General features: G+C 40.6%; 2 protein-coding genes across 2 annotated transcripts in view; one reads left to right on the top strand and one right to left on the bottom strand.

Moving 5' to 3' along the window:
- The window catches only part of LOC103459628 (uncharacterized), a 31075-nt gene extending 9523 nt beyond the window's left edge, over positions 1-21552 (bottom strand). Inside the window, exon 1 of the mRNA XM_081604228.1 lies at positions 21479-21552. The gene's annotated coding sequence lies outside the window, so the exon portion shown is untranslated. The remainder of the gene's footprint in view (positions 1-21478) is intronic.
- LOC103459627 (cAMP-regulated D2 protein) lies at positions 52-14661 on the top strand. The gene is made up of 8 exons (XM_017302703.2): positions 52-507; positions 1268-1469; positions 1710-1843; positions 2740-2867; positions 3044-3162; positions 4473-4613; positions 4796-4968; positions 10316-14661. The coding sequence occupies exons 1-8, from the start codon at positions 52-54 to the stop codon at positions 10766-10768; spliced, it is 1806 nt and encodes a 601-aa protein (XP_017158192.1). The 3' UTR covers positions 10769-14661.
- Positions 21553-22037: the final 485 nt, after the last annotated feature.

Here is a 22037-nt window from a genome sequence, read left to right on the forward strand (position 1 = left end):
TGATCTAAGCAGTGAGCCGTCCACAGCTATAAGAAGCTCCGTGGTGCGATTATGGAGAGCCAGCAGTGTCTGCTGCTGCTGCTGACAGCAGTTACTTTAAGGCCTTGCCCTGGAGAGCCAAGGGGAAATGATGATGGCGTCGACCCCATCAGCCTTCTGAGAAATATTTACGGCGGGCTGCTGGTGAGGGCCGAGCCGTTCGTCAGGGACTCTGAGCTTAAAGAGCTGAGGCGCCCAGTGGACCCTGCAGTCACACAGCAAACTGAGGGCAGAGCCGGCGCCGATGGGCCAGTGGCGTTTACCAAAAACGGGCAGATCAAGGGCGTTACTGTGGATAAGGCCCTCGTATTCTACGGGGTGCGGTATGCAGACCCTCCAGTCGGTGCCTACCGCTGGAAACCCCCGAGACCTGTGAGCCCGTGGCCTGGGGTCTATGATGCGTCGTTCCCTCGGCCAGCGTGCATGCAGGTCTGCAGAGGATCCAACTCCTCGGAGTGTCCGAAGATGGTGAGAAACGCAAACATTTTTTGTTCACTGCTGGGGTACTTTTGTGGGGTTTTAGTACCTAAATGCCTTTTTCATATTCTGAATATTTTAAATTTTTTAGCAAATTTACATTAATTTTATTGGTGGTGTATGTAACAGTTTGTGCAAAAAAATGTAAGAATGTATGGCAACGAAATTTTTCTAAACTTTTTCCTTATAAAAATCTGAAGAATGGCACACTTTTGTATTCAAATCTCTTCATTTCCCCCAGGTGTGTAAATCTAAGAACCTTCTCAACATGTTTCAATTTGATTCAAAAATACTTTACTGAGCCTAAAAGAAAAGTAAATGTTGTTGTATACCATAATAATTAAAGGTTCTTCAAAAGGTGTGGTAGATTCTGATGGTTGTGGGCAGGTAGGATGTCCTGTAGCAGTCTGTATCACAGCACATTTGAAGAATCCTCTGACTGAAGGCTCATCATTTTTTATATGAAGATGAAGATGCTCAGTGTTGTCCATGAATATAGTACATAATATATTAATTAACAGTATACACGAAGATTGCTGTAAAATTTAATGTAATATTTACTATGTATTTCTAGCAAATATTTTACAAGAGGCATAAACTTTAAACTCGAAAAAAAAAAAACTACAAGGAGATGGGGGGGAAAAAGTAGGAAGAAAAAGTGGACAGGAGGAATACATGTGAATTTGTGTTTATTTTAAACTGCAGTCATTTGCTAGCATAGGAAGAGCTAAGTGACCTGCGTCCCTAACAGGTCAGCGAGGACTGCCTCTACCTCAACATCTTCGTGCCTCTGGATCTCAACTTCACCTCCCCTCTGTGGCGCCCCCTGCCTGTCATGGTGTGGATCCACGGGGGCGACTTCATAGCCGGCTCGGCCTCCAAGCCCGTGTATGACGGACGCTTCATCAGCAACTTCACTCGCACGGTTGTTGTGAACGTGGAGTACCGACTAGGTGAGGAACACTGGTGGTGTTTTAGCACAAGATGTTTCTCCAGAAATGTGTAACACTATGTGTGAGCGACAGAAAGCAGGAGAAATTAACGTGTAATTGGATTAAATGGTCTTCCAGCAGGCGGGAAATGGGGATATGTGATTGGTGCTTTGGAATTCAGAGGAAGTGAGCGTCTTGCCTAAGTTGATTTGTGTTTTTGATTTTTTTTTGCTGATGATGTGAACTGGTCTCTGGCGGAAGGGGCGTTTGGATTCCTGGTGTCGGGTAAAGATCCTCTGTCCTCCACTACGGGGAATTATGGGATCCTGGACCAGCAGGCGGCGCTCTTCTGGGTGCAGCAAAACATTGCAGCGTTTGGGGGCGACCCCAGCAAGGCAAGCAAAAATGCACACGAGCACACACCAATGGTTGCGTTGGGTAGCCTTCCAACATAAAATATTCACAACATTTAGTTCATTGGAATGCCATTTTCTGAAATAAAAAGTCACAAATAAGCATTTTTTAAAAGGAAATTAACGGAGATGGAGATGTATTCTTTGTTGTTCATATTAAATGTGACTTATTATGCTTCCTTAAACAGGTTAGGCTAGACAAAACAAAACATGTTCGTAACATTTTTTGCACAAAATCAATCTTAGATAATGAGATTTTAGTCCGCTCAGTTCTGCCTGTGTTGAGCTCCTTTTAGAATCAGCTGATTTAGGGTCTCTGTCACTTTAAATGCAAATAAGCTGCTGCTGGCAATGCTTTCCTCAATTCAACGTTTACACTCACATGTGAGAAAAGAGTACAAACAGATGCACAATTCTACAACCGTAGATGTTTGAAAAGCAGAAGTGGAGCCTTCAGCACAACCAACAATAATGCAGCAAGTGGTTTCTGGGTGGTATGTCAACAACAAAACATTTTTCTTGTCCAGCAGCCATTGTAGAGCAGTAAAACCAGCTGACCAAACGTGCTGGAGCTCCACTAGGGTTGCTAGGTGACAGTGTGACTTAAAAGTTGGGAGGTTTTTGAACCAGCTTGTTTTCCAGACATCATAAAAACATCTAGATTGTTTTTTCCCTCAGCATTTGGGTTGTTTTTTTAGAAGCAGTTGAGACCTGAATGTGAAAACAAAAACGTGCAAAACATGAACTTTGCATAATAAGTCCCCGTTAAATAAAAAACAAATAGCCTCTCAAAATCTGAAATTAGCTGAAAACTAAATACAGCATATACATTTGTTGTGGATTTTCTTATAACAGTCTTGCCTCTTTTTGTGGTTAAGGTTACGATATTTGGAGAGAGTGCCGGCGCTCAGTCGGTGAGTCTTCACTTGATGATCCACAGCAGCAAACCTCTGTTCAAACAGGCCGTCCTGCAGAGCCTGCCCTTTTCCATCCCACTCAAGACCAGGTAGGAAACAAACATCTCGAGGTCAACCATGCTCTAAAAACAGAATCTGATGCCTTCGCACTCGCTCAAAGGACTCCACTCTGCACCTAGCCCTTTCGGCGTCTTTGGCACGGCTCCAGATAACTTCAAGCTGCGGACTAATTTATTCCCCCCTCCCCCCCTCCGTCTCTTTCCAGACATGACGCCCTGAGGCTGGGGAAAGACTTCGCTAAAGAGACCAACTGCTCGGCGAGCGACTTCGTCTGCCTGCTGTCTCTCGCTCCGCAGGCCGTCCTGGCTGCACAGATGAAAACAAGTAGGGCGCCACAAACCCCCACCCACCACCCGAATTTAGAGCTGCCCACACACTTACATAAGTCAGACAGCAGGACGTGGCGTGTCTATCTGGGAAAGATGATGAAAAGCTTTTATTTATCTTGAGTTAGAGGAAGACAAAATGGGTTAAAGCGAACTTTTAGCCCCTAAAGGAGCTGTTTGATGGGTTTTACTGCCTCACAGCAGAAAATGAATGTCATCTATCTACGGTTGGCAGGTTTATTGATCAGTATCTTTAAATCCGGGATTCTGCTCTGAGAGACGGTTTTCACTTTTACTTTATACTAAAAAAATAGAGAGAAAATTCTCCTTTTCATTAGCCACTTTTCCCGTTTTTTCCAAAGCAAATTCAGAACCACACAGGTGGTTGCTGGGGTCTTTGTAAAAACATGTTTCTTGTTATATCAGTTATATTGTTCTATTTATTTGGAAATGTGGATGATTTTAAAATAACTGATAATTAGTTGATTATTTTTGGAGGGTCAAAATGTCAATATTGTGGTAGTTCAATGATAACTTGGAAGATTTTAATAGAACGGGAAAAAATGAAGCATAAGTCATGAGATTGTTATGAGCAAAGTGTTAAGTTGAGCCACTTTGTTTTATTGTTGATGTAGCTTAAAAGAGGCTGTAAAAAACATCTTTAAAACTAAGTTAACTCATAAGAAGCCATCTGATTGGTTGGTCAGTCATCCAATCAGACCAGTAGATTTGTCATCGTTTATTTAATTTGTCAGTAGCGAATAAATATTGGTGAATAGTAATGAACTTGATTGATTTTGGCAATCAGGTTTCTCCAAGAAATATTTTGTCTTTTGTTCAATATGTAATAATTATCGCTTCCTGCTAAGATTGGGTGATAAATCAATATTATCAATTAAATTTTCAGTTTTTTTTCTGCCTGGGTACTCATTGGGCTTCCATAGTTCGGAGTGATGAAGGCAGCCATCTTTTGTTTTCTTTAAATTTTTTCCAGGCATGTTGTACAGTTTATAATCAGTGGGATTTGGTATTATAAAAGCAAGTTTTGGGAAATATTTTCTGTCATTTCTCATTTCAAAATTAAGAAAATAAATCGATTTGAAATTGGAAATCAAATTTGGTATGAAAAAAAAAATCAGATTTTATTTTTAACCCATATCGCCCAACTCATGCTAATAAAAATAATCTATTTTCTTTAATTCAGAACAGTAATGTAGTTAGTTAGCTTAATGTGCCTTATCTTTAAGCTCCTTCCTCCGTTTTGAAAAGCTCACTTCCAAATCACTATGGTGTTCTTTCCGTTCGCAGTTTCTAAGGTCGTGAACCCGTTCAGGTTCCTGGAGGTTTTCGAGACGTGGGGCCCGCACATCGACGGAGAGCTGATTACAGAGCAGGCCATCACCGCCTTCCAGAAGGGCGACTGGCAAAAAGAGAAGGCGTTGCTGCTCGGTGAGACAACAACAGCAGCAGCAAATTCTAATGTCTTATTATTTTTCATCCTGCTTCCTACTGGACTCCCACAGGTCCTCATTAAAAATCCGTCGATTGCAAGGAACTCTAAAGTCGGTGATATTCTTTTGGAGCGACAGCGCCGCAACGTTTGTTCCTTTGGACTGTTTTCTGCCCCGCAGGAACGACCTCGGAAGAAGGAGTGCTGTTTGTTTACGGCGTCTTCGCCAAGCCGGTGTCTGTTGTGGAGGCCACCGTGTACATCGCAGCCATCTTTAAGCAGCACTCTCTGAGGATCCTCCACAAATACCTGCCGCTCTACAAGGAGGCTGACCGCAGAAACATGCTGACACAGGTAGATGAAGCTCAGCTAAATCCTCTCCTTTAGCCGGGTTCAGTAGGAAACTGGCACACTTAGAGAAACCTAACGGATTTAACACCGTCAAACAAACCTAATTATTTGAAAAACCTGTTCACCTCCTTGCTTGCAGTGGCGCTGCACAAAGAACCACTGAAGGAAACAACACAAACACCTTGTTGGATTTCTACCTCTTTTAGAAATCAGTCATTTCTCTTGACTCTCTCGTTTGCTTTTGCTGTATTTTCCCAGAATTCCCTGCGCTGTAGTCTGCTTCCTACTTTTGGAGCGGTCTCTGGTCCGCTTGCATCCACATATACATTCGAACCACACCAAAGTTCACTTCAACCAAACCAAAACCTGGGTATTTAGGCGGACCAGAGTTCAAGTTTTTTGTTCCACATCAGAGTTTGGTTGCGTATTCACACCTCCCCAAATGAACCAGACTTTCTAGGTAAAGAGCCTGGAGTTGGATTAAAGCGGCCTAAACGGGACTGGTGTGGATGCACCCTTAGAAACTCTTGGAACCACAAAGAAACCAGCAGAATGAAAACATAAAAACATGCTGAACTGTGCCTTGCAAATGTTTAAATGTCTTGAAAATCTTTGCATTTTAATCCCATACATCAGTGTATTTTATTGGGATTTTATACAAGCCAAAGTGATGCAGGCTGATTGTGTCACAGCACACGATGAACCTCCGTCCTCGTCTTCTGAGAAGAAAAAACAGTGATTAGTTGTTCTCACTTGCTGCTAAAGTAAAGTAAAAACTCGCAGCATTCTCCAGCAGTCAGCAGTTCAGACCGTCTGAAAATGGCCTGCAGTGGGCGCTGTAGCTCCAGCTCCGCCGCTCCAACAGCTCTAACCTTGAGTGACAGGCTGTGCTTTTCTCCGTCTCCATCATTTGCATGGATGCAGCACGCAGACCACCTGAAGCCAGGACGGTTGTCTGCTTAAGATGCAACCCTGACTGCTGCGCTAAACAGGGACTCCATTCTCATGCGGGTCCTTGGTGACGGGTGGGATCAGCTGTGGAATCATAGATCAAGACCGAGGCCTCACCAGAAGAGGAAGCACTCACTGTCACTACCAGAGGAGAGTTGGATAAAGAGGCAGCGTTTCAGAAACGTCCAAAGTCTGTGAAATTAGCAGCTTTTATTCAAGTATTTTCAACTCAGATTATTTATGTCATAGATTGCACAGCAAAATATCCATATTCTTTAGCAATCACCCTTTTTTGATTGGTCAGACGTTTTAAGAACCAGATTTTTATTTTGCTTTCATTAGACGTACAAATAAATAAAATCAACCGAAAACAAAAGCACTCAATCAGTGTGTAATGTAGCTACTTAATGAGTTTCACTTTTTGAGCTGAATTAATGAGACACGTCGTATCTGTTCCAATTTATTAAGATGTACCTGTTTTTCTAAATTTACAAATCAGAAGTCTAGACTGCGACACAAACGTTAAGTTTTGCTGTTTCGTCATTTTTAAATAAGTGCGCTGGAAAAGAATTCAAAATATTTGATCCAAGTCAAGTAACTTTCTGAAGCAAACCTGCCATTAATAACAGCAAGCTCTGCTATGGTGGCAACACAATATTGTAGCACCCATTCCCACCCATTTATTAAAAAAAGACATTTGTGGATTGAGACATCTGGGAGCCTCAAAATTCACACATAAATGCAGCACAACTCACAGGCCAGAAGCAGCTTGTAAATCAAGATATATTTGTGTTTGCATCAAAAATACAAGTGTGAATCTCGTTCTGTGTATTTATGAATGAGATTTAGCTCCATAGAAGTTGGTCTCAAAACTCCTTGTGCACTCGTAACCAGATCTGTGCGTAAATACAGTTTTGCCTGTGTGTAACAGGCGACTCGTGCTACTTATTTAAAATTTGTAGGCGTAGGAGAAGGTTTGAATTCGTAATAATCAGATTTGTGTGGTTGAAGTTAAAAAATTTGTGTGTGGAAATGTAACATTTGTAGAAATTGTAATTACGTGTGTGCACTTTTGTTTTGTATTTGTAATTTCTTCATATTTGTGTATGCATTTGACCACATATTTGCAAGTACTCGGAGTTGGACACAAATATTCTTTTCACGGTTTACAAATCTTTATAGTCAGGGTATTTATGGTTTACCAAAGATGCTTACACGGATTATGAATCCAGTATTACACACACAGGTGCACGCACACACACGCACACACACACACAGGTATTTTAAGACTATTTTCACTCCATAGTGTCTGTCCATCAATCACACTGGCAGCCGCAGCAGGACATAACTGCAGAAAGTTACTGCTAAGAGCTAAAGATGCTCGTCATAAAGGAGCTTAGGCTGTAATCTTGAATTAAATATAGCATTATGTATTTTGTATATATATGTGTTGGGTTGCTTAATTTCTTGCAAACCGCCGCAAATTTATCATTTGACCTCTCAGCCTTATGTCTACTTTAATCACATCTCCTCCCCTATGTGGGTTGGTATTCCAGCATTTTCTGTGTAAGAAGCAGTGAGAGGGTCATGTCTCATCTGCGCATATAAGCCCAGTCTGTGTGATGGGTCTTGATGTTCTTTAGCTTCAAGACTCAGACAGAGCCAGTTTTCCACTGGAAGAAGTTTTGTTTCTCAGAAAGACGAGACTTCTATCTCAATGCTGCATACTTTATGTCTTCAGAGACCCAAGCACATCAATTAATCATGATTTCTGTACCAAAATGATGCCCCGACTTTACACAGCCCGACAAAATATGCATTTCTATTATTCAGTCACACTTGGCTGGTCAGTAAGGACGCTGGAGCTGCAGCCAGAGCTGGCCCCACTGCATACTCCTCATGTTAATGTGAGTAAAGGACACTTCTCCACAGGAACCGGGGTCAGAACACCCACTTGCCAGAATATGGATTTGAACGCCATGAACCAAGTGTGATGCATTTTAAAAACTATCTCTACATTATTAGACATATTTTATTCCTGTACATGCGATCTTGCCTAATTTTGACTGCAGCATCCGATTTCAGTAATGGGATGTTCTTTATGTAATATTTAGAAACGATTTCCAAACGATATCTAAAATAAAAGTTGAGAAGGTAATGTAGCTAACCTGCAAACGTTGGATCCGACACAAAAACTAGCAACCAGCTAGCAAACATGCCACATACCATTTTGCCTGAAAAAAAAAGTTTGCACAAGTAAATTTTTGGAGCTCTCCCAGTTACAGTAGGTCCCTTGGTAAAGTTTTCCTTCCACTTCACAATAAGTCATTGCAATGTTGGTCAATTTCAGAAAGTCAAATTAAAATGCTTTGAAGTTGTAATTGTAGTACACTGTATGTTGGCATGGATTAGAAGTTTTTTGTGCGAGAGTCACTGCCACTCGAAGGCAGAGGAGGAGTTGTTACATAACACCGCATACCCACTTGATATCAGCATTCAGGTGCAGAATGTGCCTGTTCTGAGTTATTACATTTCATCTTGAGACAGTTTGGAGCAGACATAAGCCTAATATGAGAAAAGAGAGAGGGTGTATGTTTGTGTGTGGGTTTGTTTTTTTGTTTTTTTTACTTTTTACAGGAAGCCTGTTTGTGTTCAGGTGTGAGATGTGCAGCTGTGTGGGCGCAAGTCGCACACTGCCCAAAAAGACACACTGGTTTCCAGGTAACAGGCAGGAGAGAGGAAGTCTGGTTTCCACTTCTGTTGCTTTCCTTTAGGCAAGTGGGAACACCCGATTTTTTATAATTTTTTTTTATTTCTCATCTCTCTGCCCCAAGCTCGTCTTCCCGTAGAAATCCCACTAATTAGTTCTGCTCACACTAGTCTGTGGGACCTTTAAAGAGCAGAGATGCTTAAACTTTTCTCTTTATTTTTTGCCAGATGCTTTAATAATCAATAGATGAATGCGGGACGTTTTATTCCCCCAACTTGAAACTGGTCACAATATGCAACAAGCAGAATGAGGAATTAAAACACTGAAATACAGCTAAACTATATTTTTAATTACGGATTTGTTATTTTAATTATGGCTGTAAAACAGTAAAACAAAAAGCAAATATTTTTGCATATCTTCAAATAAAACACACAAAGCAAATAAATATCTAGCAATAACTGGACATTTGCTGCAAAGCTCAAAACTAGTCGTACCAATGACGGATTGAGACTTGTAGGAACATTTAATTGAATAAATATATAATGCTCAAAAAAATAAAGGGAACACTTAAACAACACAATATAACTCCAAGTAAATCAAACTTCTGTGAAATCAAACTGTCCACTTAGGAAGCAACACTGATTGACCCGGAGGGGCCCCGTTGTCAATCAGTGTTGCTTCCTAAGTGGACAGTTTGATTTCACAGAAGTTTAATTTACTTGGAGTTATATTGTGTTGTTTAAGTGTTCCCTTTATTTTTTTGAGCAGTGTACTTACAGGGAAACCCAGAAAGTAAAAGTATTCAAATATTAAGTAGGTTTTTGTCAAAGGTCTTAAGAGTTTCAGGGGCATCTATAAAAAAATACAATGTGATAGGAAGCCAAGTGTCATTTGAAATGGTAAGGCTGACGGTGTGAGAGGTGAAAAAGAATTCTAGGGTTACCAACAAGGCAATCCTGAAGAATGGAGACCAACCTTATGACAACGTCCCAAAGCAGATAATCCAGCAGATACTGTGTACTGATGGAGTCTATGGATCCTGAGCAAGAAGGAAGCTACCACTTAGCATTTGCAAAATCCCATCTGGACAATCAAGAAGACTTCTGGTCTTGTGTTTTGTGGTCAGATGAATCAAAAATCGAATTGTTTAACTCCACTGGTGGACCCTCTGTTTGGGATAAAGAAGAAGATGTGTCCTACCCCAAGAACATCATGCCCACAGTCAAGCTTGGTGGTTGGCACATGAGGTTTTGGAAAAAACAAAAAGACTAAAGATTCTCAACCCCATCCATTGTTTGGTAGCAAAGAATGTCTCAACGTGACAATGATCCAAACGCCCAGCTAAAGTGCTGACGAACTGGTTAGTCAACAAAAATATTGTTTCGCAGTGACTTAGCCAGAAAACAAAGAACAAAACATATTTTAAGCAGTAGAGAGAGCACCATGAGCATGAATTCAAAAATATGGCCCAGCTGTCCCAGATATAACAGCATGTAGAAAACCCTGAAGGCGTCCAGAACTTAGCAAAACCATGTAACAGGCTGAACTGACAGAGCAGTTTGGAATTTGTCAATTAGATTGGCTCATGCTTTTCATGACATTATCGTCACAAGAAAATAAATGAATCACAATGCAGCACCTAGTCGTGGTGAAATCACTTATCTGAGACTATTTTATTTCTCGTTTCAGATCGTCACCGATTACGTCTTCCTGTGTCCTTCCAGGAGGTCGGCGCGTGCTGGAACAGCCGCTGGCGGTCATGTATGGATGTACGTGTTTGACCATGTGTCCTCAGACCGCAGCGTCTGGTCCGGTCTCACCTTCTGCTACGAGCACGTCTGCCACGGGGCGGAGCTGCCCTTTCTCTTTGACTCTGCCCCGGTGGCCAACTACTCCCTGACCCTGCCTGAAAAGCTCCTATCTAACCGGATGCTGTGCTACTGGGGGGCTTTTGCCCACACTGGTGACCCATCATCAAGGGTTCAGCAGACGGTTTTCTGTCGTGAGCAGCGTCTTCCCGTTTGGCCACGTTATTCCGACACCAGCGGCTGGCTCGTCATGAACCTGACGGTGCGGTTGCATGCGCAAGTCGGAACCAGAAACCATATATGTGACTTCTGGGACCAGCTGGGCATCTACTAGCTGGTTCCAGCTGGTAGAGAGATTAGGTTGGGTCTCAATGAGCAGCATTGCCAAATTTTACAACCTAGGAAAGAAGTCAAGAAACTCAACTTATTCAATGAAGGTATGCAAACCTATTTTATTGTCTCTTCCGAAGACTTTGACAGTCTTCGGACAGTCTTAGAGCAATACATAGAACATCTAGAAATCAGTACAAATGTACAGGGACGGCATTCATGTCATAATGTGCGGAGCACCATGCTAACTTGACCGTACCATGCTAAAGTCAACATACAGTAGGTTATAGACTAGACAATGCAATGATTCTTTCTATGCAATAAAACATAGTCAGAATAAGGCCTGACAAACAAGAAGTTACAGACCTTAAAAGTAAGATTATTAGACAATAGCTTCTACTTTGCCAATTAGATTTACTCATGCTATTTCCTGTCTAGCTCTTCCGTTTCCTGTTTATCACAGAATCTGTCTGATATGAAAGAAAAATAAACTTCTTAGCATAATTAATGAAACCCAGTGACAGTATCCTGCACCTATCTGTGGTATCTGATCCTTGACATTTTCCGGAGGGGGATCCTCCAAAGATCAGACCGGAGGACCCTTCGACTTACGATCAGGCATCTTTGGCGTTTATGCTTTAAGCTACACCAGCGTTTCCTCTTTTTCACTCAGATAAAACAGACTTCAACACATATGTCCCATTCTCATGAAACATCTTTGTTTAATGCCTTCCCCAAGAGGCTGACACCAGCAGAGAGGTGAAAAAAAAAAAAACATGATTCATTCATGTGGTTCTGTTGGCATCATCGAACCATGACCTTCCATGTGCACGGGAGTGGTTGAGAGTCAGCTGCTCCTAAAATATTCTCTATGTCTGGACTGAGAAGAAGGAATGAAGATGGAAATCTTTTCTTAAGAAAAGATGGCTGACCTCTCCTTAGAGTATAAACTGACATCCATGTTTCCCTAAACTCCCTTGTGGACGACCAGGTTTGATGGAAATACAGAAGTGGGGAGTACCATGCATAGATCCGATGGTTTGTCCGTATATTAGCCAAGAGATTATCCTCTCCCCAGACTTTCAGCTGGAAGACTTCTATAAACTCAAATGTATCTTTAAAATCCATTTTACTTGTGTTTGCTTTCTGAAGCAACATTTATCTTCTCAAATACTCCAGTGCCTCCAAAAACAAAAAGGACAAACTTTAATCCAAAAGACCTGTTTTTGAGCTTGAAGTGACAGACTCATGGAGAGAGAAAAAAAGAGAGAAAGAAATCAAACAGTATTTTTCTCTATAAAAGGAAAATCTTGTTACCCTCAGAGCAACAGCAGGCTATTCCCTCTTTACCAGCTGACTGTGTTTGGAAATCAAATATTCTCTTTGCATGAAAGAGAAAACTTTAGATGTTTAGAAGTTTTGACAGTACTGGGCTACATTACAGCTTCCCAGACTTGCTTTTTTCTTATTTAATCGGGTAATTAATGAAGAAAAAAAGAAAAAAAAATCTTGATCTTTGTATGGCTTTGATTTGAACGCTGTCTTTGGGCGTTTTTTTTTTTTTTTTTTTTTCCCCCTCCGTCTTTCGAATTCCCTTCACACACAGACCAACACGGCAACATTGCGGTCCGCGCTTATCCAGAATTGGCAGAGCGTGCCCACTACTTGTCAGGAGGTATTGCTGATGTCAAAAAGACCTTCATTCGCACAGCTTTTTGTTTGCTGCAGAGAAAACACAGCGAGGGGGCCCCTCTGGGGAAATAACACACCATCTACAAATCCCACGTAATGTCAATAGTTCCACACCACTATGTTCATTCATGTGTCGGGCCTTCAGAGAGGGGCGGCGGGGGCACCTGTCAAAACATCTTGACAAGGTAATGGAAACAACCCGCATGTTAACTTGCTCTGAAATAATGCAATCCTAACCTGATGGAGTCAATAAGCACGCTGTCAGGAGACGCACCAGGCCCTTCGGCGGCCATGTTGGATGCCCACGGCCAGCCTGGAGACAGGCATTTAATCGGCTTCACTGTCTTAGGAGGACGCGGCGTGTGTTAGCTGCACCCAGTTACATCCTTTATGGAGTCTTCAAACAGATGGGATGACAGATGTTGCTGTCAATCACACGTTCACTCATAGTTTCTGTCATTACTTGTTGCAGCGATTTTTATTTTATTTTATTTTTTCTCCTCTGGTTGACACTGAATCAGACTAAACATGTTCTTGTTTTACGTCAGTTAGGATTACCTGATTTATTCTCATTAGCTAAATGGCAGAATAATGTTCACATACATTTCTTTAGTAGTTGGAAGAATTGCTTTAAAGGGCAATATTGTGTAATTTCTAGCACAATCAAGTAACTATGTTACCTTCAGTTGGTTGTTATAAAAATGCTTATGTATTGAATATAGTTTGAAAAAAAGTTTGACTTTGTAATTTAACGCCTTGAAATTGGGGTTAAATTACCTTCATTTTAGGAGTTTACAAAGGCATTTTTGTCCACTAGGATAAAATCATAGTAATCTCGGATATGTGTACGTTTATTGTATCATTTATCGTGATAAATTTATTGTCATGATAGAATTTTTGATTTATTGTTGCGACTATAAATTAAAATTATGTCTAATATCACCAAAATTGTTCTTAATGTCTGGATTGTTAGTTTTAACATTTTATCCACTGTTTTTTCAAAGATAGAACCAATAAATATCAATAAATTTGCTATTACCTAAAAATGGTCACTTTTACTGTTATCACAATAATACCACCAAGTTTTTTGTTAAAGCTTTAAGTCCACATCGCCAACCCCCAATCTCTGTGTACGTAAACTTCTGACTTCAAAGATATTGACAAAAAAATTAAATAAGCAATAATCTCCCATTATTCTGGAAACCAACAAATGAGATGGTTTCCATCAAAGGCATCAAACCTCTCCTATGGAGAGCATCTGGACATACATCACACCCCACGTCAGTGACGGCCTCAGATATATCAAAGAAGTTTTTGGGCATCCCAGATTATCTTCTAATATTCCATCAAAGGGAATACTAAATCAGTTATTGATGAAAACGATAACTTTTTTTAATCTTTCGAGATGGAAGCGGCTTGTATGGTGTCTAACTCCACTGCTACCGGTTCATCTTTGGTCTTTTATAATTATGTCTTTGGGCCCCAACTCTGTTCCGACTGGAACTAGAACATTGGTTTTATTGTTTTGTAATGATGAGAGGCAGAATTATTCTCTGCACATAATCCTTTTATGGTAATTAAATGTGTAGCCCTGTGCACCAATCAAACTTTTGTATAAGGGTATAAGGGGAATTGTGTTAGCTTTATGGCCTTTCATGTGAGATACACTGATGCAAATAAAACAGAAATGTAACACAGAATGATAAAAAAATCTTATTGCTCACTTGTTCATTCTGTTCATGTAAAAGCCATTGTAAGGGCTGTAGCACAACTCGATGTTTCAAGAAGTTAGAAAAGTAGCCAACTGAAATTTTCATGGGTTTTTGCTGGTGTCGGTTGAAAAGCTGTTTACAGATTTTCTTCCACATGGTTAACACTTTGGTACGTTATTGTTGCATTGGCTATGTTGAGTGGTTTTTTGAGTTGCTAAAGAAATCTGCTGCAGTTGCAGTACAGGTTCTTTAAGCAGTCACGTGCTGCCTTTGTTTGTGGGGAAGCTATTGACATGTCCAGGCTTACAAAGTATTTCATCCTTTGTAAATCGATGCTGCAGTCTCACCTGAAACAATGTTTTCTTTTGAGCCGATCTACAGGAGTCCACATTGATTTTAAGTTTTTTTTGTGATGCAGAGTTCTCACCCTTCAGTTTAAGAACAGGTGAATGGCATTAATAAACATGTGTACCGCGTTTCCGCACCTTCTAAAGGTTGTTTCTGCATCATTTTATCTGGTGATTTTCACCTTTTCTTCTCTCCAGTCTAATTTAAGGGACAGAACAGCTAATGGATCCCGTTGTAAACATCAGTCGCTGAAGGGTTGCTCTTCGTTTTTTGGGGGGTTTTGCATAGTTTAGTTTTTTTTTTGCATCAGCAATCATAGTCAATCCTGTAACTTCACTCACTGACAGTTAAGTAATCAATTTAAAGTCCCTGCTGTCTTCCTTTCAGAGGATTCAATGACATCGCAGAGAAATTTCTATTCTGTTAATATTGATTTGAGCCCACCAAACTGGAACTAAGACTAAAGACACAACCCTACAAATCCATAGTCATTAAAGTAGTTGTGTAAATGTGCTGCTTTGATCTGAAACAACTGTTTTGACTTGGAGATAAAATGATGCAATTGGTACATTTGGAGTTATGGGTCCTTTGGAAAAAAAACTGGATTTTATGTGATGGACCTCGACATGAATTTCAAAATGTTGTGGATGGGATTTGAATTCAGCCCTTTGCTGAACTACACTCCACTGCCATTACAGCTGCTACGATCAATCAAGTGTTGCGACTTAGTTGGGTTTAACACTGGACTTTGACTAAGCCATTCTAACATAAGAACATTTTGATCTAAACTCCTCCATAGTAGCTCTATCTGTAAACCTCTAACAGGCTTTCACCCAGGATTGACCTCTATTCAGCTACATCCAACCTCTTATGGCAAATTAGCAAGGATGGTGGCGTCGACTAAACTCACTGTCATTGGTTGCCTAGCAACAACCCGTTGAGTAACTTGCGCAGCAGCAGCTTTAGGTTTGGCCCCAGCATGGAGTGAAACTGTGGATAAAACAAGAAAGGTCACACCAGCAGTTTGGCAGTATCTCAGATATTTGTACAAAAAAAAAACATATTAGTTTCAGATCTGTTCTCCTCTGCTCCAACAACACTGAAATCCGATGCATGACTTGTTCAACCTTTTTTTTTTTTTTTTTTACACACTTATAGTGTTCGTTGATGCCTCACTGTGACCCTCCATGAAATACGAGCCGCATCCAGAAATTTGAAGTCCGCCAATACATGTGGTTGCCATGGAAATCACAACACTCAAAGGTTGCAGAGAAGCCTTTGTTTTATCAAATGGCTACAAGGAATAAAATAATGCACAAAGGCGTCTAGCTGGAGGGGACGTTCAGTCGGGTTTTGATTTATCCCTCCTGCGCACTCTTGATTTGTGTTCATTTTTCTTAAATTGCTCCAAAAAAACGTGGTTGTTGTGCATCTTTTTCCCAGGGGAATGTCCTTTTCAAGGACACAGCGGGGGATTTCATTACCTACAAATGTTGCAATATTAGAGAAATACATGAAAAAGACAGCTGCCCTGGGCTCCCTGCATGAATCTGTGCTTAAAAGCTTCAAAACCCCCAAAAAAGAGTGGAAAAAAAACAGCTTTTTTTTTTTTTTTACTTGCCTGTCAACAAGTCCTTTGTCGTTCTTCGGCGAAAAAAAAAAAAAGAGCAGTGGCTTTTGTTTGGCAGCAAAGCGTTTGTCTTTTCGTTATCTGTTCTGTGGCAGAGAAAGACCATAAAAGCTTTGTTCAAGTGAGAAAATAGCAGCCTGTTATGAAGTCTTTGTTAATTTTCAAAGGATTTTTTTAAATGTCTCCTCTTCTTCACCCCCCATCCACCCTCTTCATTAGACTTGCACGTTTTTATTTTGTTTTTTTTTTCCCAAGGTATAATTACTACTACAGTCTGGAGAATGAAATAAAGCCACAATTTGAAGTTTTAGGGTGAAAATTGCTGAGAAAAGTTTGGAAAACTGTGACCTAAATGCTTCCTGAAATGGTGACATTTTAACTGAGTGCACATGTTGCTCAAACCTGATTGAAAGTTCCCCGACAATATTAGTTTTAGCAAGATTTTTGGGGGAACAGAAAAGGAAACTTGGTTTCAATTTTTTCCTTTTTTTAATTCAAACAAATAGTTTCTGAAATAATTTGTAGATTTATAAAGAATTTTGTTATGCTAACAATAACCATGCATTAGTCACTTTATTAGTTTCACGTCTAGTGGAAGTCAATTTGACCTGAGCTCCAGTCATTGGTGTGAAAGTCCAAGTCACGTCTTTTGTGAGCCGTGTCAAAGGTCAAACAAACTCGTGACTGCAGTCTGACTCGATTCCAAGTCGCATGACTCGAGTTCACGCCTCTGACAAAAACTGTGAAATAGCTGTTAGCTGAGCGCCGATAAGAAGCTTCAGAGGAGGCTGCGACTTTAGCGGCGCCACGTGGTTTTTTTTTTTTTCTACAAAATGAAAACACACAAAGTGTTTAAAGATACAAGGTAGTCTTCACTGAAGTAAAACTAAAGGTTTAACTAACGCGCAGGGACACCAACATAAGCCCAATCGGAAGCAGTTTTACATTTCCTGAGGTTCAATAGACATCTGATTGCCCTGGTAGAGAGACAAAACGCTTCATTCAGAAGGCTGAAAGACACGCCTCCTTCGACCTCAAGCTACGGCTGCCTGTCACTCTCAGGTGTTCTTAATCAAGTCCCGGAAGTTCCTCAGTTTTATTGTTTTTAATTGCTGTAATTTTGTTCCCAATACGGACATGTTCAGCTCCTGGTGAAAACATTTATGCAACAAACACATCAGTTTGTTTAAATGGCATTTGATTTGATGTACTGACAAGAATATGTATGGCTGTTTTATGGAAGGATAAGTTTATTGTTTTTGTTTTTACTCAAAGAATTGATTGATTTTGGGTGCTGTGGTGGCGCAGGGGCAAATCACAACCCATGTATTAAGGCCTTAGTCCTCATGCCGGTGGTCGCAGGTTCGATTCCACAATAAAAAAATCCTATTAATTCAATTCAAAATATCAATTAAATACGTTTTTGATAAGTAAAAGTTACTTTGAAGCTAAATATTTAGTTAGCAAGCTAAATATTTAAATTGCTAACTAAATATTTAGCTTACAGTTAAATAAATACATTATGTATATAAAATATAACTGAAGCAAACCAAATATTTAGCTTGGGTCTAAATATTAAGCTTGCTAACTAAATATTTAGCTCCAAGCAAAATAAACTAATAACACAGCATTCGTGACGAACGGCCATATTTTCCCTCATACTGCAGGGTAAATAACCCAAACTACTGATGTCAATTTTTGACTGTGTAACTTTACAAACGGTTTGGATGCAGAGCCACATCTAATGTGAGCTCCGTTGACTTCGCACCAAATTAACAACCCGGTTCATTTATGAAGGATAAGATATTTAAATTTAGAGTTTTACTCTTTATGAAGAGATGTAAACCACCCAATCAGAGACATGATCAGTTACATATTATTCTTTTTTGTCATGCTAACTTGATTTATTGCTTGCATATAGAGTCTGTGCCTTTGTGCGCTTAAACTTCTACAAGCTACTTACAAGGCAGGATGGGAGGCTGAATACAAATGCTCCCGTTTCTAATCGTCTTTTGTGGACCATTTGAACATTGTGTTGGTTTATCTGATGAAAATCCCACTAAAATACACGCATGTTTGTGTTTGTAAAAGAGCAAAATGTGAACAGCCTTTGCCAGGAACCTCAATCTCTGCCGCCTCAACAGCTAAATTGAATCCTTAAATGTGAAGGGAGCTAAATTAGACATAAAAATGCAGAAACTTGCTTCCCGTGCCCCCCGTGAATATGACAGATTTATTTCTGTCGCGATAAATCAAGATGATGCAGACAGAAGTCGGGCCTCTTGCTCCGTGGTGTACAACAGGGATCAGCTCAAATTAAACACAAGACATCTGCTTTGGCCGTAGCGCTGCTGAAATGCTAATGTTTGGGCCCCGTACGTAAAAATTGATATGGATTAAAACAGGGCTCAATACCCACTTCCTGGGTTATATGTGGCACTCAGATAGTCACTGGCATGTTGGATTTGGGTTATTTAATCAACGCAAAACTGCTCTTTCATTCTGTTGAACAAAGTGAGGCGGACAATCCTGAAAATGTGCAGATTTAATAGAATCTTCCAGAAACCAAGGCGAGAATAATCGCAGATAACCTGGGATCCTCTCATGCAGCTGACTTTCAGCGACAGCCACCGCCGCGTTGAGGCACTGCTATGCACATGGCGCTTGGGTTTTTAATTAACCGGAGCTGCACCGAAACGCACCGGGCATTCTAACCCTGGGTCGAAAACACTCCAACCCCCACATCGGCCAGGCAAGACTGATGCAATTCATGCAATTTTATGATCGGCTGAAGGCAATTACCGGACCTGTCAGTGTTTGGGACGTCCTTTGTCTGTGATGTATGCACTGTGCAGACTCAGCCCCGCTCCGTTTCTCTCTCTGCAACTCACAAGCACACTCACTCGCTAATTTAAGGTAAATATTGGCTGTGCAGAGAAATGCCGTCCGCTCATGTGAGCTATTTCGGTCTGAATCAATATATACACTCCTAATTTATTTATTCTTTTATGGCTAACAACAAAAAGAACCTGTGTTTTACACTCCAAATCCGGGTTCTTTACCTTAAACTGTAAATACCATTTACCATGTTGGCAGAGGGGATACTTTTTTATTCATTACAAAAAAAATGCAATTCAAATATTTATAGCATAACTATGTTCTATCTGAGCACTGTGCCTTGTGTCAACAGATAACTTCTCATCATAGCAAACAGAAGTAATGCTTGGGGTACCCCAAGGTTCAGTACTGGTATGCCTCCTATTTAATATCTACAAGCTCCCATTAGCTCAGATTTTAAGAAGAAAAAAAGAGTAGTTCCTCACTGGAGTTCTGTAAACATTGCCATGTTCGAGAAACTAACTTACACCACCAGCAGCCTGAACAGTTGCAACAATATGGAAAAGATCCGTGGTTTTATGTCGTTTGCACCAAATTCTTACTCCTCCACCTGAATGTCACGGGTGAAATCAAGACTCATTAAACCAAAAAATATTAATCTTTTCCTAAATTTCCTGAAAACTGCAAAACTGCCGTCAGCTGCAACATCCGTTTGTGTTTCCGTTGCAGTTTTGTGAGACGGACCAATTTCGACAAAGCGAACAAAAGCCCACCTCATCATAACACATAAAACTTATCAGAAAATGAAAGTTTTATCGAAATTGTCGTGTTCCCATTTGGCAAATTTATTTTCAAAATGTCAAATTGCGCAATTACATGGTCAATGGAAACGCATTTACTGACATCAGTACTGTTCTTTTCTTTCTAGTCCATCACCAGTCCTGCCACGTCTGTGTTTCAACATGGACTTATTAGAATGCGCCCGGCCATTTGTCAGTGTTTAACTTCCACTTTTACAGCAGCGCTTCGTGTCCCCCCACCTATTCCGCGAAGCGATCTGTTCACACACGGCGACAGGCCGTCAGTCGGAGTCAGACGGTTCACTAAGAGGCCGCCGGGTATCGACTCCTCTGAGCTTCAGCGTCCCTGTACCTGCTAAGCTATCCTTGGATGTTGCTATGGAAACTGTTTAACAGGCCAGGAGCGCTGAAGGCTGACATTTTTTTCTTCCCTTTTCCACACACATCCAAAAACACACACACACACGCATACACACATAGGGCACATCACTCAATCCCTGGAGGGGAGTGCCGGGGATCAAATGTGGGAGCAGACCTTCCGAGCTGAATCCAATATTTGCAGGCAGAGAGAGGATAGAAGAGGAGGAGAGGAAGGAGGCGGAGGAGGAGGAGAAAGAGTGGGAGGGCGTATGTGTGTTTTCTGTTTTTCCTCCGTCTCTTTTTAGCACAATCTGAGGTGTGAAGACGCTGAGAAACAGAGACGGCTGCGGCATCTGCCGTCACCCTCCCTCTTTTTGAAAGCCACACTTCCCACTGCTTCCTTTTCCTCTTGGAGAAAGTGGAAACAAGACGGTGTGACAAGAAGAAAATCAAAAGGAGAGAAGTGAAAATAGCCTGTTACTGTCTATTTGGGAAACTGTGAAGAAAAGGCCAGATAGAGGCTTCGTTTCCCCTCACAGCTTACATTGCTGTCAGTGTCTCCTGCTTTGTGTTCTCTTGGTCTCCACGAGCGACACCAACATTCGATCTCTTATATGTTCTTGTTCACTATGCGTATTTGAGCTGAAAAACCAACATGTCACCATTACAGGTGCTGGACCATTGTTGTCATGAGTCCCATTCAGAAATGCACTAATTTCTGTTAATTAAGGTGTAAATGTCTGAGTTTGTAGATATTTTGCTCCTGCAATCAGATCAGGGAAGATCTACTGTCATTCTCAACATGAGTTAATCTGGGCCGTTATACAGAACCTTGCAAAAGCATTCAGAAACCCATTAACTTTTTCACATTTTATCACATTCACAGTCTTCGTCAGCTGTGTTTCCATTGGTCAGATAATTGACATTTTGAGAATAAATACGCTAAATGGAAACATTAACTATGAAAAAAACTTGATTTTCAATAAAAAGTTTTAGCGACAGGATGAGAAGGTAGTTTTTCACCTGTATCAAAATTGGTTTATTTAGCAAAATTGCAATGGAAACACTTTTTTTCGCCTCACACAAGTCACCTCATCAACAACCGGATGTTGCTACTGGCGGAAACCACAAAAAAGACGATGACTTTTATTGAGATTTAATGTCACAGACCAATCCAAAAGACAACAGCAGTGTGAAGTGGAAGGAAAATGAGTCTGTATTTTGGTGAACCACTTTCTCACAGGAGTGTATCTGTTCATATCTGTACCGTCACACTTTGCAGTATTAGGTAAAGAAGCTCATTTGTATGTTATTTCTGAAACCTAAAGTCATACCTGATTTAATCTCAGCAGTGCTCTTGGTCCTTTTCAGAAGTTTTTGTTTCGGTCGTAGATCGGAGCTGAAACAAGAGGCAGGGGAAGTTTTTCCTCTGTTGGCTTGTTGTCTGAAAGGAAGAAACACAGTTTTTATGTATTTACTTCTCAATTCCTTATCTGTAGGTAACCAATTAAAAACAATCCACTGGTTGTGGGAATAATCCTGTTTCACTTTGGGTGTTTGGTTAACATGAGCCTGCTAAAGTCACGGGTTAAGCTTTGTCTGATTGAAGGTGCAAAATGCAGAAAAGTTTTCTTCGGGGGTTTAGCGTCCAAACATTTTCTGTTCAAATACAGAGTTATCTAAATTCTGTATTTAGATAACTACAGAGTTTAGTACTGAGCAGTAATGCTGGAGAAAGACTGGTTGACCAAACCAGGGGAAACTAAATAAAATAGGCTGGGCTCATTAATAGCTGGGCAGAACTTCTGGGTAAAACACATCTTGATGCCAGCAGTCATTCTAGTCTACATACTTAATGCCAACTAATGCCAACATTGTACCCTAAAATACAGT

Source organism: Poecilia reticulata, chromosome 23 (genome assembly GCF_904066995.2).
Source record: "Poecilia reticulata chromosome 23, P_reticulata-male-v2, whole genome shotgun sequence".
Lineage (NCBI taxonomy): Eukaryota > Metazoa > Chordata > Actinopteri > Cyprinodontiformes > Poeciliidae > Poecilia > Poecilia reticulata.

Coding starts and splice junctions, on each gene's coding strand:
- LOC103459627 (XM_017302703.2), top strand. CDS start 52: ATGGAGAGCCAGCAGTGTCTGCTGCTGCTGCTGACAGCAGTTACTTTA. Junction 1,844..2,739: donor TTGGGGGCGACCCCAGCAAG/GCAAGCAAAAAT, acceptor TTTGTGGTTAAG/GTTACGATATTTGGAGAGAG. Junction 3,163..4,472: donor GGCTGCACAGATGAAAACAA/GTAGGGCGCCAC, acceptor TTCCGTTCGCAG/TTTCTAAGGTCGTGAACCCG.